We start from the raw sequence: 15695 nt of genomic DNA, 5'->3' as shown, positions 1-15695 counted from the left end.
GGTCACAATATGTCTATACTTGTCAATGGGGAGAACACTCAATATCTTTTTACAACATTGGATGGTTGCAATTGAGTGAGTCCAAGCCTATTGACTTCCTCTACAAGCACATTTAAACGTGAATACATCTCATTAGCACATTCATTAGGAAGCATCTCAAATGAATTAAGCGTGTAATAACAAGATGATAGTATTCCTCACGCTCACTCTTTGTTTCCTCATGGAGCGTATAAATGTCCGACCATAGTGCATGGGAGTCTTTGTGGTTTCGGATACAGTTAAAGACATCCTTGCAAAGACCTCTAAAGATGGTGTTTTTGGCCTTTGCATTCCATTGTTAGTAGTTAACCTCATCACCAACAAGGTTTGTGGGGATCCTTAGATTTTGGGAAGCCTTGTGTGGTGGCTCTAAGCATTCCAACGTCTATGGCCTCTAGGTATGCCTCTATGTGAATTTTTCAATAAGGAAAATCATCTCCCTCAAAGTAGGGAGGGGGTCCATCCCCATAAGACATCTTGCTCTAGGCGGTTAAGCCTAAAATATAGAGCACTTAGCTCCGATACCAATTGAAAGGATCAAGATGCCCAAGAGAGGGGGTGAATTGGGCTTATCTAAAAATTCTTGCAACAATTATGTCCTAAACTTAGCCCACTTCACCCTTAGTGCCTAAAAGTGTATCCTATTAGTCTATTTGCACAAAGAGTTTAGCAACCTAGGTTTCAATACTACTCTAGCATGGTAATTCTAAGAATGTAAAGACATGAAATGAATTGCTCAAAATAAATGTTTAAAGTAAAGAGAAGGAAGGAACTCGACGACATTTTGCCGAGGTATTGGAGAGTCTGCACTCCACACTAGTCCTCGTTGGAGCACCCGCGCAAGGGTATCGCTCTCTCTTGATCCTCGCAAGGATCAAGTGCTCTCTATGGGTTAATTCTTCGCTACTCTAGCATGGTAAATCACCCACAACCGCTCACAAGATGAGTTGGGTCATCCATAAGCTCCGCCGGATGATCACCAAGCTCTCAATCACCATCAAGCCGTCTAGGTGATGCCGATCACCAAGAGTAATAAGCACAAACTCTCACTTGACCTAAACAAGTCTAATGAGGAAGGTGGATGCACACTTGCTACTCCCTAGACACTAATGAGGTCCTTAATCTTAGATTAACAAATCTCAATTACCCCACTAGGCACTTGCTCTCTCAAGAGCTTCAAAGGGTTGCCTCAGCTGATCAAATGAGCAAGAGAGAGATATTGGACGAGTAGGAGATGTACATATAGCCCCCACTTTCAAATATACCCGTTGGAATCCAACTCAGCTTTTACAGCATGCACCGGACGCGCCTATCGGGACTGACCGGATGTGTCCGGTCAGTAACCAACGGCTATGTGATGTCTGCTCTGACAGGTAATGGCTAGTTGACCAGACTCTTCTGGCATCCGGTCCACACTAACCGGACACGTCCAGTCCTAAAAATCCCTCTCTAGAACCTCTCTGAGTTGCACCGGACACGTTGGCCTCTAGTGTCCGGTGCAGCATCCGGTGCCACGGGCAACCAAACCCTAAGCATAGTCACGTCCGGTGAGGACACTATGCCAGAGTTCGGTCGGTTCTAGGTCTTCATCTACGCTGACATACACTGACCGGACACGTCTGGTGCCATGGGGTCCAGCGTCCGTAGCCTCAGCAATACCTCCAAACACTGACCGAACGCGCCTGGTGCCACGTGGTCTAGCGTCCGGTGCCTCTGTAATACCTCCAAACACTTTCAAATCGAAACACTTTGTGAATGGAGTTGACTTCAAATGATCTTTGGTCTATACCTGAGCTACCTTGTGCTAAGTTTGACAAGTGTGCACCACACCTAACACATTAGACTCACCTTGGTCAAGCTACTGATTCATACCCCCTTAATAGTATGGCCAAAGGAAAACAAAGCCCTAAACTAATCTAAGTGTCACTCCAACTCTAAACGACACTTACAACTAGCCGTTCTTAGCCTTGTTGTCTATCCTTTAAAAACCGAAACGATTTCCATCAATAGGGGCATGAATACCATTGATTGCCCAAACAATCACCATTATCGTGACCTCACTCAAATTGTTTCTGCAAAATACACATTAGTCACAATAATCTTACGTTGTCATTAATCACTGAAACCCACTAGGGGCCTAGATGCTTTCAGAGGCGACGGAGGTAGATGACGTGGTATTCGCGTCGTCGTCGCCGTGGAGACGACGAAGATGACAGGCGGGGCCGTTGCATCAGTGGGTGTGAGGGTAGGAGAAAGGGAACGGGTGCGCTGGAGCTGGGCCGAGTAACCGGGCCGACCCATTGCAGGGAAGAGGAGAAGGGCGTGTTCGCGGGCTCAGGCTGGCAGCGGCCCGACATGAGAAAGATGAGGAGGAGGGAGTGGGCCATGGCGTAGACCAGAGAGGGGAGAGGGGAGAATTGAGCCCGAGAAGCTTTCCCATTTTCTGAATTCCTTTTCTTTTTCCCAAAAATAAACTAAGCACATTTGGAGTGAATTCAAATTGAATTACAAGGAGATTTGGTGGTGGATGATTGGGATAATTCAAGGGGAAGGTCAAGGATGGTCTTTAAAGACAATGTCAAGGAAATTATTTGAAAGAGAATGGTCAAGGAACAATATTCGATGCCAAACAAACATGAAATCATTCAATCAATCATTTCATCAATCCAAACATTCTAATCTAAATGCATGTGATATATTTTGATGCAAGGTTTTTGAAAAGGTTTTTCGGAATGGCTTTGTAGGAAAATAAACTAGTTAGGTTTTAGTTTGTTGTAGATTTTAAAAAGTTCAAATTTTTAGTGGTTTTTATTATGATGCAAAACACAGGGTGTTACACGGGAAGTGAGAATGACATTTTTTGTGGGAATGAGGGAGTACCCATTAATGAGATGTCATGTAGAATTTTTCACTAACATGGCATGAGAGAGATAAGTTGTACTCCCTCCATTTCAAATTATAAGACGTTTTGACTTTTTAGGTACATAACTTTTATTATGTACTTAGATACACACTGTCTAGATATATAGTGAAAGCAATGTATCTAGAAAAGCTAAAACATCTTATAATTTAGAACGGAGAGAGTATCATGCCGAAGAACAATATCCGAAGGTCAGAAAAACGTGTACAATCTTTGCTTCATCACTCATGCATATACAACGATTAATTGTTTAGATGCTCCTAAGAAAACAACACCAACCTGATGGGCTGCCTTTTTTTCTCGGGTTATTGTTGTGTGTGTTGTTCACTGTTATGCCGCTGCAGCAGCCGCTGGATGAAGGGCAGCCATATCGGACACCGTGATACAATATACGGAGTATGCATCTGTTGAGTTATACTCTCTCTGTCCAAGAATATACTCCGAATGCAATTCTAAAGTCCAACCCATGTTCATGAAAGAATGCAATTATAGTCTAATAGATACACAGAGAGTAGCATCTGACTTGCGTATGGTACATCAGTTTGTGGCACCAGTAGCTATAAAAAATTCACTGCTCCACTCTCCTGCCTGATCGAAGCTGGGTGGTGGCGGCCAGATTCAAGCAAAGTCTTGGATCTTCGTGCCCTAGTACGAGTAGGCCGCAAACATCCCGAAGTAATTTTGCTGGGCCACTAATTTTGTCTCGGGATGCTAGAGTTGCATCTATTCCCGGACGGACGGAGGGACAGTGGTGTGTCTCTTGCTGCCAACATGTATGATAGCTCAGGTAGCGCGGTCACTTTGCCGATTAGGCACTAGTAGACTACTAGATCCAGCCATTGGACTGTGTCCTGGCCTCCTGGGGTACCTGTGTCTGTATCGATACACATGCATGGTCTGCAAATTGTTTAGAGCAAACAGACGGCACTTGCATTGGTACGAATGGTGGTTGCTGGTGGCAAACAATACTATCATGAAGCAAAGCGTGCACGTGGGAGAAATCGATTCCACGTGCGGAACTCGCGATCCGAGCCAGGGGTGTTTGGTTTGAGCTACTAAACTTTAGTAGCTACTAAACAGTTTAGTCACTTTGAGTAACTCCAGAGTTATTAGAGATGACTAAAGCTCTTTTAGTAACTTTTAGTTATAGTATTTAGTTAAAAAGTTACTAAAATAACTAAAATGTACTAAATTTAGTAGTTACTAGACGAACCGTGCTTAGTTGGCCAATTTTCAGGAGCGCAGAAGGCGGCAGGGTCAGCAGCCAGCTACACTGTCTCTACTACTATCCCTCTCCAGCTGTGTAGTGTGACTGAACGTGCATGGATGGATGTGGTGCAGTGCCAATTGGTGATGAGGACCACGGGTCGAGATTTATTTATCTGAAACCAGTTTAATCACCAGTGGTAGTAGACAGGATTAGTAGTCATGCTCGGTTGGACCGACCCCTGTCATTAAAAAAAAAAGGAAGTGCACCTATGGATTTGAATTGGTCCTACAACTCATCACGTGAGCAAAGGTGTGGAGCACGTAGGACTGTAGGAGCTCAAACTTAGTTTGCTTCGGGAGAGCTCGTTATGTGACGATGTGTGGATAGAAGTGATTCTCTAGGGTAAATTCTACATAGGAGAAGATAGTGCTTCCAGTATTTTAGTTCTATGTGGGGTGATCTAGAAGAAGATAGTGCTACCGGTATTTTTCATTCTCGAGAACCAAGTCACACAAATCACTTCTGCAAACAAATATTGTTTGACACAACTAACTCCCTCTAGATTAAGCCTCTCTTTACAAAGCCTCCCGACTAGCAGTGGACTAGTAGGATGCACCTTTTCATAGAAAAATGAAATAACCAAGAATTTTTTTTTGTCCCACTTGCCGTATAAGAGCATCTCCAGCAGTACTACCTAAAACAAGCCCTAACTTACTTCGGTAGCCACCATATTTGTGTGTTTGTGTGTGTGTGGAGCGCGCGTGCGCGGGGGGTGGGTGGGGGGGGGGGGGGGGGGGGGGGAGAGGGGGGCTTAGGCACAACACTGGCACAAAGAGGAAATGACCGAGTCGACCAATGCAGCCTAGTTAGCAACAAGCAGCGTGGTGGGGAAAAGAATGGTCACAATAGAAAAGTAGACGCTCCCTACTTAACCTGTGGGAATGGGTAGTGGGTGAGAATCTGGGTAGCCAACAAAATTAGGAGGCCAAATTGGTAGCCTGTTGGAGGTGAATTTTTTTTCTTCATAACTCGAATATAGAGTAGAGGGTCGCTAATGCATACATCACATAAGGATGCTACCGGTATAGACTTGCCAAATTGATTGTAACTTTCTTTCTTTTTTGGCATGGACTTTGTGGTACTGGTGGTTCTTTTTTTCCTTGTTATAATCCAGATATAAGCAGATGCCCTAGGACATCTTTTGCCAGAAAAAAAGAAAAAAAGAAAAAGAAGGAAAACAGAGGATACTAGCTAGTGGTATAGAATTGGAAGCAACCGCAGCATAGATATATATTATATAGAATTGGATGTGATATAACAAAAGGTACACAGGTAGCGTATTGATGGACGAACGACAGACGTATATGTAGTGTCCCCATGTCATGGCGATAAATAGTCAGCAAATTAAAGTTCTGAAAACGGTTTGAGCATATTAGAGTAAATTGCGTCCGAAGTCCTAACTAACTGGTGCATCATTTCTACGCTGCATCCTGCCTGCCGGTGCACGGCACACGCCATGAGGCGTGTTGTTGGACGACGGAGGGCTGCGGCGCACGGCGGACCGATGGAAAATACTCGTGCAGTAGCAGTACGTACGCAGAAGGTCAGCAGCTCATAATTGCGTGGCAGACGACGACGACTGACCAAGTGAGCACGGACAGCGACAGTCAGACGGACAGGCTCCGGGTACTGTAGCAGTTGTCTTCACGGCTCTGGCTCTATGTGGTTCTTTTTTTTGTCTTGATTTTCGAACCGCTCCTGCTGCAGTATCGCTATAGTGAATTTAATGATGAGCGAGAGCCTCCGAGAGCCGTGCCAAAGGGGCTGAGTCATGGTCGATCTCCCCAACTATCCGTGATGTGTCCGTGGAAGGAGCTGAAAACTGTTGTATGTGTACGCAGTACGCGAGATGTTCTTGGCAATCGCTCTCGTTACAGTTGTCCAGCAGCTTCACCTATAAGTAAGTGGAGGTATATATAGGTTGCACTCCCTCCCCGTCCTAAAAAATACAATTCTAGAACAATACTCTTTCGTTAAAAAACATAATTTTTAGTTGAATCTATGTTAAAGTATGCCAAGTTTATAAAAAATACTAATATTTATCATACTAAATAGGTACCATTACATTACTTGGCATGAAAAATATTTTTTATAATATAAACTTATGTAACGTCATAAAAAATAATGTTTTTACCTATATTTGTCAAACTTTAAGCACATTAATGGAGAATGTATCTAGAATCACTTTTTTTTAGGACGAGGATAATAGGAGGCGAAGTAACTGAGTCAAACAAAATGGGCACGAGTACTCGAGTAGACCTTGTGGCCTTAGGTCCTGTTTGCTTGATTGTTTCTATGATTTATAAGTCGACTGATGATGTTTTATTATGAGAGAGAAATATCGTATCATGGTTGATAAGCCTGGCTAATACGAGATGCAAAAAGCTAATTATTAGCTCTATATGGATTCAAACATGGTCTTGTTTTCCGTCCTAAAAATAAATTACAAATACAGATGGATGCCTTGTCTAAGAAATATTTATACTATGGCCTTGTTTAGATTGCAAGTTTTTTCACTCTCTCTTAATCACATCAAATCTTTGAACACATACATGGAGTATTAAATGTAAATAAAAAAATATTTAATTACATAGTTTGATTGTAAATTACGAGACAAATCTTTTGAGCCTAGTTAAGCCATAATTGAACAATAATTATCAAATACAAACGAAAGTGCTACAGTATCAAATACTGATTCCTAACCTCAATCTAAACCAGACGGCCAGTATACTCCCTCCTGGAAACGTGCGGACTTACCGTACGTGTGCAGTAGAAACGTTGACACGACCACGTTCCAATGCAAATATTCCAAAGTGAGTAGTCTGTGGCTAGCCAAACAGGTCCGTCGGTTCATGGTATGCAAGCAGCGGACACGCAAACGCGTGTCAATGTGTCATCAGGTAAGTAATTAGGACCCGTTTCGATCGCACCATGAGTTAATTAATAGTTATCTGCTCAAATTAGTTTTAGTGGTTCTATATACACCTTAGCAAATGTTTAGCCCAATCAATAGGCTAAAATAAACTATTTAGGGTCTATTAGGATCTCATTCTTCTAATAAGATTTTGGGTCGTAGACGGTGAATGTGGAATCTAGATTGAACTGTGAGCCTATTTAACGAATTTATCAGTCCGACTTATTAGCAATGGTACATTGTTTTCTCTCGCAACGAAACCGCTTCAACAGCAGAAACCATAGCATTTGTCGCGAAGTCGACGTTGATCGGACGGCCAGACCCAAGAGGGATCATAGAGTACGTGCTATCATCATGCAGCATGGCTACTGCTGGCTGCCTGCTGCTCGGGATGAAAACGGTCGAAAATAGTCAGAAAAATGTCTTAACTATTTCTGCTTATGTATTTTTTTTTCGGAAACGGAAAGGCCGGACAGGAAAACGAAACCGGTATTACGGGATACCGGGAACGGAATATTTCGAACAGGAACATGTCGATTACGATCGAGAAGTGGTAACACAAAATGGGAACATCAATATATGTAAACACTTAAAACAATGAGCTCGATGTAACAATTGCAACCATGCATAATCCATATTCAAACAAATGAACAATACATAGATAAGTTCATAAGATATGAGAAATAATAGATTCATAGTCTCATAGTACATAGCACACAACAGTGCATCACAGGCAAGGCTGGCAACCACACACACAGGCACAGGCACAATGCAGAACGCACAACCAGACACAAACAATGAGACAATCTACCGGTCCCAGAGTTCTATTCCTAGACTTGAGACTTCACAGTTCAGTGAAGGAAAATCAGGGCGCGTTTGCGACCCTGGCCCGACGGCCTGGCTGCGCCCTCCGCGTGCAGCTTCCCGTGTTTGCGAGCTAAGGCCCACCAGCGAGCCAGGCCCAAACGATGCAAATCGCACTCTCTCTCATGGCTCCCAGGAAACGCGACTTTCCTTCGTTTCTTCAGAGCCTGGCTCGTTGAAGCGCGTCTTGGGCTCGCGTGGGCTCGTGGTGGTGGGGATGGAATCACCTCCGACTCCTTTCTCACCCACCGCGGCGGAGTGGCGCGTCCTGGTCGAGCGGCCTGCCGGTGGTGGCGGAGCGGCGCGTCGGGGATGAGGCAGAGGAGGATGAGGAGGTGGGGCCGGATGCGGAGGAGGCGTGGGCGAGGGGAGGTCGGAGGTGGAGCGGCGCAAGCAACTCGAGCCGACGTCGTGTTCGCCGTCATCGCGGGAGTCCTCGCGCTCGCCGTCGTCGCGGGCGTCTTCGCCGTGGGCCTGGCGGCGCGAGCGGCCGCCGCGAGCAGCAGCAAGCGACGCGGCGCTGCGCGGCGACGCGAGTAGCAGCAACGACGTGGCGCGGCGCGACCGGTGGGCGCGAGCAGCAGCAACAGGAGCCTGGCCATCGTCGTGGATGACGCAGGCGACGCCAGCCACCACCACCCAGGCCATTGCAGCAACCTGCGCTTCGCCGTGCCCACCAGCTGCTCGACGAAATGCCTGTGAGGCCTTCTCTGGTGGTAACTGGTAAGGCTACCAACCCACACTTCTATGGTATAGACACACAAACACGTTCTGAATGCAGCCTGATTCGTTTCGTAGATGGAGGCAAACAAGATGAGTTGCAACGGTTGAGGCCGGCCAAGACTGGCCTGGGCGTCGTGGGCGGGCCGAGCCGGCCGCAACCACCCACGCAAAGGCGCCCTCAATGACCGGCAGCCACCAGGCGGCAAGGCAACAGCCAAGCCAACTGTCCAAAGACGATATGCCCAGCTGCCAGCTTAGATCAGAGAGATCATAACTCACAAGTACAAGTCCAAATTAATGATGGTATTTGCTATATCTATTCCTTGTTATCCACCCTTGCCACCGTTAGCAGCACCACCATCAGCAGCACCACCATTTCCACCACCAGCAGCACCACTGCCACCACCGCTGTCACCACCACTGCCGCCTACATCAGCTGCACCAGCACCACTGTCACTATCAGTGCCACCTCCACTTGGCAAAGAAACCCATGCTGGAGTTGTACTAGACAGATATAAGCCCTTGTTTAGTTCGCGAAATTTGGAATTTGGGGCTATTGTAGTACCTTCGTTTTTATTTGGCAAATAGTATCCAAACATTGACTAATTAGGCTTAAAACGTTCGTCTCGCAATTTTCCACCAAACTGTGCAATTAGTTTTTCTTTTCGTCTACATTTAATGCTCCATGCACGGGCCGCAAACATTCGATGTGACAGGTACTGTAGCAACTTTTTGGACTTTGGGGTCCAACTAAACAAGACGTAAATCACTTGTTGACCCATCTTAGATCCTACCAAGAGAAAAAATTACGGTAAGAATTCAGCATGGGGACCGCAGTAATGATGAATATTGTAACCGTGTACGTTTTAAATAAGCACTCTGCTCCCGCTGTTACCCAAATAAGCGTTAAAACAGCTGGAACACAATAGAGAAACTAAAAACCAAAATTCTTCATGTTTGTCTCGCGAGAAGCCTAAAAATATAACTCCCACCTTGTGTCAGTTTTATTGAAAGGGCATCTAAGATGACAGCAAACAGCAAACAACTATCGAATTTTTTATATTTTAGTCTTTTTTTCGAAAGCTTCTCACCAATAAATCTTTGGTGAAAAGAATTTAGAAAATAAATCTTTAATTTGATGTTATCGATGTTGGCACCGAGCTCGACGCCGTAGGCGCTGGCGCTGAACTCAGCTCCCTGTGCGAGAGTTCCTGATGCGACAACGCTGTTGCCGTGACGTAACAGGGCCGTCTAGAGCTCCAGGCACAACAAGATTGCACAACAAGATTGACCAGACATGCGCGAGAAATTTTTTGGCACCGGTGGGCGCAACGCCTCACACGGACGACCTCTCAGAGGCGTGGGCGACGGAGTGGCAGCGATGGGACGAGGCAGGACAGCGTGCGGGGCTCGGGTCTGGTTTAGTTGCGAAATTTATGGTGAAATGATATTGTAGTATTTTTATAGTTATTTAGTAATTAGTATTAAATTATAGTTTAATTAGATTAAAAAAATTTATTTCATAAATTTCGTCTAAACTGTATAATTAGTTTTATTTTTTATTTATATTTAATGTTTTGTATATACATTAAAGATTCGATGTGACAAAAAATTTTAAAAAAATTTATAAAATTTTAAAAACTAAACAGCACCTCAGGCACTGGAAACGCTGAGCCACAGGTCTACGGCAGGCAGAGCAGAGCAGCAGACTGTCACAGGTCGTGTAGCAGTGGGCGAAGGGACTGCCCCTCCCTCGTCACGTCGTGTCCCTGTCACGTACTAGTACATGTACTGCACGTACTCCGTATGCAGCAGTGCACTAGTGCGCGCGCGGTAGCAGGCTCAGCAGCACAGCAGTCATGCACTAGTGCTTCTAAAAAATGTTTTTGATCCTGCAGGGGTACTACTTTGTGAGCTTTCCTATCATCGACAGTTCGACACAGTGGTACTTACCAGTTACCATACAGAGCGAAATTAAGACCTTATTTAGTTCCGCCTTAACTTTTAAAAAGCTACTATAGTACCTGTCATATTGAATGTTTGTGGCCTATGCATAGAGCATTAAATGTAGACGAAAAGAAAAACTAATTGCATAGTTTGATGGGAAATTACGAGACGAACGTTTTAAGCCTAATTAGTCCATATTTAAACACTATTTATCAAATAAAAACGAACATGCTACAGTAACCCAAAATCCAAATTCCTCAAACTAAACATGGGGATTTCCTTTTATTACCTGACCGCTGGGGCTGTTTAGATCTAGCTGCTACTGGGCCTTATTTAGATTATCTCTAAATTCCAAGTTTTTTTATTTTCTTTCCATTATATTAATTTTTAATATATATATAGAATATTAAATGTAGGTAAAAAAATAATTAATTATATAGTTTAGTTGTAAATTACAAGACGAATCTTTTGAGCCTAGTTAGTCCATGATCGGACAAAGTTTGTCAAATACAAATGAAACGTGCTACAGTGTCCAGATTACAAAAATTTACAATCTAAACAAGGCCTAGGGCCTTGTTGAGATTGTAAGTTTTTTCACTCTCTCTCCGTCACATCAAATCTTTGAACACATATATAGAGTATTAAATGTAGATAAAAAAATAACTAATTACACCGTTTGATTATAAATTACGAGACGAATCTTTTAAATCTAGTTAAGCCATGATTAAACAATAATTGTCAAATACAAATGAAAGTGATACAGTGTCAAATACTGATTCCTAATTCCAGTATAAACAAGGCCTAGATGGTTCGACAGTAATTTGAAGTTGTATATAAACTATCAGTACTCCTAATGCTAATGCTAGGCAATAGATAATAACAGCTAATTTCTACCAAGTGCTGCATGCATGCCCTCTCTTTTACTGGACCGTACCGTACTCCCCTGTAGCATCACTGTATGTACTTGTACTCCTAATGTCAGTACTACGTGCGTGTCACCATCTCCATCTCCCGCCGTACGTGCGCACGTCGAGTACGTACAGAGCAGCCTGGGACTGGGAGCGAGGCAGCATCCATCACCCATTCACCCATGACTTGGACGGCGTAGCTACTCGGCCATTCCTTTTGACACCTTATCTGATGTTTACCTCTGCTCACTTCCATTCGAAAAAAGAGGCCTTACACCTTATTTAGATTGGGGTTAGAAATCAGTATTTGGCATTGTAGCATTTTCATTTGTATTTAATAATTATTGTCTAATCATGATCTAGCTAGGCTCAAAAGATTCGTCTCGTAATTTACAATCAAACTGTGTAATTAGTTATTTTTTTTATCTACATTTAATACTCCATGCATGCGTCCAAAGATTTGATGTGATGGAGAGAGAGTGAAAAAACTTACAATCTAAACTAGGCCTTAATTATAGGTTTGGCTAAAGTCAAATTTATGAAAAAAAAGTATCGAGATTTATGATAGTTTGACTCTTTGACTAAAGCTCTCTGATGTACCAACTCCTCTAATTGTTTCATAATTTATTTTATAAAGAAAGAAAGACACTATATATATATGACAGTTTATCATTGTCAACTAGTACTTTTTTTATAAAGGCTATACAAATCATTTTGATACATCTTTAATTTGGGCGACAAGTCCGATATCGCCTTTACTTGTGGGGCGGAGGAAGGAAGCACGTGGTTGTATATAGTGTAAGCTCTGAAACATTGGACCCATCATATGGAGGCATCAAGAACCGGAGGAGAAATGAAAGAAAAAAGAACAAATACTCCATGAAGGAAGGAAGGAAAGCACGCAGGTCGTGTGGGTCATCAGTCCTCTGATCTGTGTGCCCCAACTTTTGACGCGAGGAACATATAGTCACATGCATGCATGCATGCGGCGAGACCATCGTCCACCCAGACACGGACCCACGTACGAGAACCAGAGGCAGAGCACGCACTGGGCGCAAAGTACAGTGGAAGCAGAGGGTTGGGTGCAGAGGCAGTCCTCCATGTTTCTCGACGCATCTCTTCCGCTTTCCTAGTTTCACATCTCGTACAGGGAGCTGAGCTGGGCGCCGACGTCTCTGGCGTCGACCCAGCTCGCGCCAGAGACGCTGGCGGCGGACGCCGAGCTAAGGGTTCATTTTTTGAATTTTTTCCGCCAGGTGTGTATTTGTGAGAAACTTAAAAAAAAGCTAAAATAAAAAAAATCGGCAAACGACTATAGCCCACTCCCCTTCAGATTCCTCCCCTTCCATCGACAGAAACACCCATCTTTTCAAATCACATAAGATCTCCTGAACTGTGTTAGGGTGATTTAGTTTACCTGGTGTTGGAGTTGGAGTAGGAAGCGTGGTGATAAGCACCACCGCCGGTAGTGGCAGCTCCAGGATGATCCGGCGCTTGGATCCTGACGAGCCAGCAGCAGAGGCGGCAGGACCCCAGTCGGCGGCGTCATTGGTCCGCTGGGGATCTGGCCGGTTGGGGGCGGTAGGGGACCGCCGGCGGAGCCGGAGGCGGGGCACGGGGGCTGACAGCGGGGGCGGAGGAGGACGGCTGGTGGGGAGGAGGCCGGACGGCGCGCGACGGGGCGAGGCGGAGGCGGGGCACCGAGGGTCTGGCCGGCTGGGAAAGTGGCCGCGGGAGCCTGGAGGCCTAGCCGAGGCGACGCCTACGCCTGGAGGCGGACCCTGGAGGCGGCGCGCCGGCGCCCGAAACCTGGATGCGGCGTGATTCGCGTGAACGAGTCGGGGATGGACGGACGGTTAGGGTTTGGCGATGCCGCGATGGCGCCGGTTTTGTTCGACCGCGCGGGGACGGACGGGGAGTGCCTACTAGGCTGGGCCAGTGGCGCGGCCGCGCGAGAGTTTCCTGGGCTACATGTTGATGTGGGCTGAATATGAGGTATAGGTGTACAAAATATGGAAATACCGCCGGTAATATTTTCAGCCGAATACGGAAACCATGAATACGGTCGGGAAAACCCCTTCCCTGATTCCGTTCCTGTTCCCGCCGTCAATTCCTGTATTTTTTCCCGTTTCCTGTTTTTCCTGTAAAAACGGTATGCGATCGGTTAATGCGGTATACGATATCGGTCGGGACGGGAATTTCCAGTCCCGTTTTCATCCATACCTGCTGCAGTGCTGCTCCCCCCTCCGGCCTCCATACGTGGTGCCTGCTGCAGTGCCGTCAAGGGTGAGCGGGCGGACCAGACCGTACCAACCAACCAAGCAACGCCATCGCCATGTCACCGGCGAACGAGTCTTCCTCCTGTTCTTCCCTGGCCGTGGGACCGGGACTGGCCCCACGCGCACCCCCGGCACGGGTGCGTGCGTGCGATCCGACGAACGAAGCTTCCGTCGTCCACTGATCCACGAGTAGCTAGCGACCGGATGGAGGATGATGATTTGCATGCAAGGCAAAGGCAAAGGCAAAGGCAAGCAGCAGTCAAGCTCGTCACACGGCAGAGGTCAGAGTCAGCACACGCCTCGCACTGCACTACTACTGGATTTAATTTGTATAATAATATAATATACTCCTGATAGTTAATTACCTGGCTAAGCTCTGCCCCCTGGCCTCTGAGGATAATGAGAAAGCAGTACCTAACTAGCTAAGCATGGATTAAACTAGTGCACATCCACGTCATGGCTAAGTTCATGCGCGTGCATTGCATCCGCACCGCACCGCACACTTGCTGCTGCCTTTTAACCTTGTGCCATGAACGACAGAACGTTTGCCACTGAAAACCACCTCATACATACCTCATGCGTAGTGGGGTGGACCCACCAAAGGCCAGTCTTCGACATATCCTGTGTCCACGTGTTCAATACACACACGTGCGCGACGATCCAGCTCTTGCATTGGTTCAAAGTCAGCATGCAAGTGGGTCACGTTTGATTGACACAAACACTAACCCATCCTACCCAAGTACTAAATCCGTTCCAAATTATAAGAAGCCGTGGCTTTTCTAGATACATTGTCTTTACTATGTATTTAGACATGGTATATATCTATGTACATAGCAAATACAACGTATCTAGAAAAGCCAAAACGTCTTGTAATTTGGAACGGACGGAGTAATTTTTCTTTGGGTCCTTCTAAAAAAAGAGTTAATTTTCTTTGGGGTTTGGGTTCTGGTTCCACCAGAGAGCACCAAAGGGCGCAATCGCTTGACATCAGAGGTGCATTGCAGAATACTCGCTAGCGCTAGAACATCCGGTCGTTTCCCTGATACTTCTTCGAGAGAGCCACGGAAGAGCTTCGTCCACCACTCTTGCCAGCCGCACCAGTCCATCCTCCCGGTGCTCCTGGCGACGAACGCGAGCGCCTCCTGGACAGAGTATCACAGCCAACCGTCGGCGACTCGCAGTCGTAGGAGCAGCATCGCGGCGACGACGAAGCCTCTCATGCCAGCGCCCGCGGCCACGTCTGAGAAGTCCTCGATGCGCGCGTTAGGATCTACCGTGCAGTCGCGCAGGCCAGCCTCGAGCACCGCCTGTTTCTATTCTCATGTACCCGGCAAGCTCCATCCCCGGCAGGCCAGGATGCTGCTCTCGCGCTTGCTCAAGAGGCGCCCCATCAGCCTCCCTGACATCGTCCTCAATGTCAGGCCAAGGAGGCCATCGCCCTCTATCCCATCCTCTCCACCAGCCACCATCCAAACCTGCACAGCCACTCCCCCAACTACAGCTATCGACGCCATTCGTGGAGCTTCCAGATAGGAAGCCACCATGGACACCGAAGATAGCATGGAGGAGCGAGTCAAAAGCGCCAGACCGGCGTGACGAACACGTGCCCAATTTTTTTGGGTAACCGACTGACCCACGGGGGTTAGAACCAGATAACACCAATGTCTTTTGGGTCGGCCCTATGTATAGAGTTTTTACACTACTACTCGTAAATGGCTTCTGGGTCATTGGGTTGACCCATAAAAATCTGCATCCCTAGTTCCAAGATAACATGTCTGGTTCGTTGGTGACGGGAGCCAGGCTCGTACATGAAAACCAGGCTCCTGCAGAG

At 46.1% G+C, this 15695-nt stretch overlaps 1 protein-coding gene across 1 annotated transcript; it reads right to left on the bottom strand.

Annotated features, from left to right (window-relative positions):
• Nucleotides 1–9056: 9056 nt before the first annotated feature.
• On the bottom strand, nt 9057–14442 carry LOC136510394 (uncharacterized). Its single transcript, XM_066504858.1, has 3 exons — nt 14438–14442; nt 13003–13394; nt 9057–9223 (listed from the first exon to the last, which is right to left on the bottom strand). The coding sequence occupies exons 1-3, from the start codon at nt 14440–14442 to the stop codon at nt 9057–9059; spliced, it is 564 nt and encodes a 187-aa protein (XP_066360955.1).
• Nucleotides 14443–15695: the final 1253 nt, after the last annotated feature.

The sequence above is a fragment of the Miscanthus floridulus genome, chromosome 16 (genome assembly GCF_019320115.1).
Source record: "Miscanthus floridulus cultivar M001 chromosome 16, ASM1932011v1, whole genome shotgun sequence".
In the NCBI taxonomy this organism is placed as follows: Eukaryota; Viridiplantae; Streptophyta; class Magnoliopsida; order Poales; family Poaceae; genus Miscanthus; species Miscanthus floridulus.
This window is presented reverse-complemented; position numbering and strand designations above follow the sequence as displayed.

Bases quoted from the DNA above. Each gene is read 5' to 3' on its own strand.
- LOC136510394 (XM_066504858.1), bottom strand. The intron at 9,224-13,002 runs GTAAACTAAATC...GTACAACTCCAG, and splicing joins TACTCCAACTCCAACACCAG to CATGGGTTTCTTTGCCAAGT.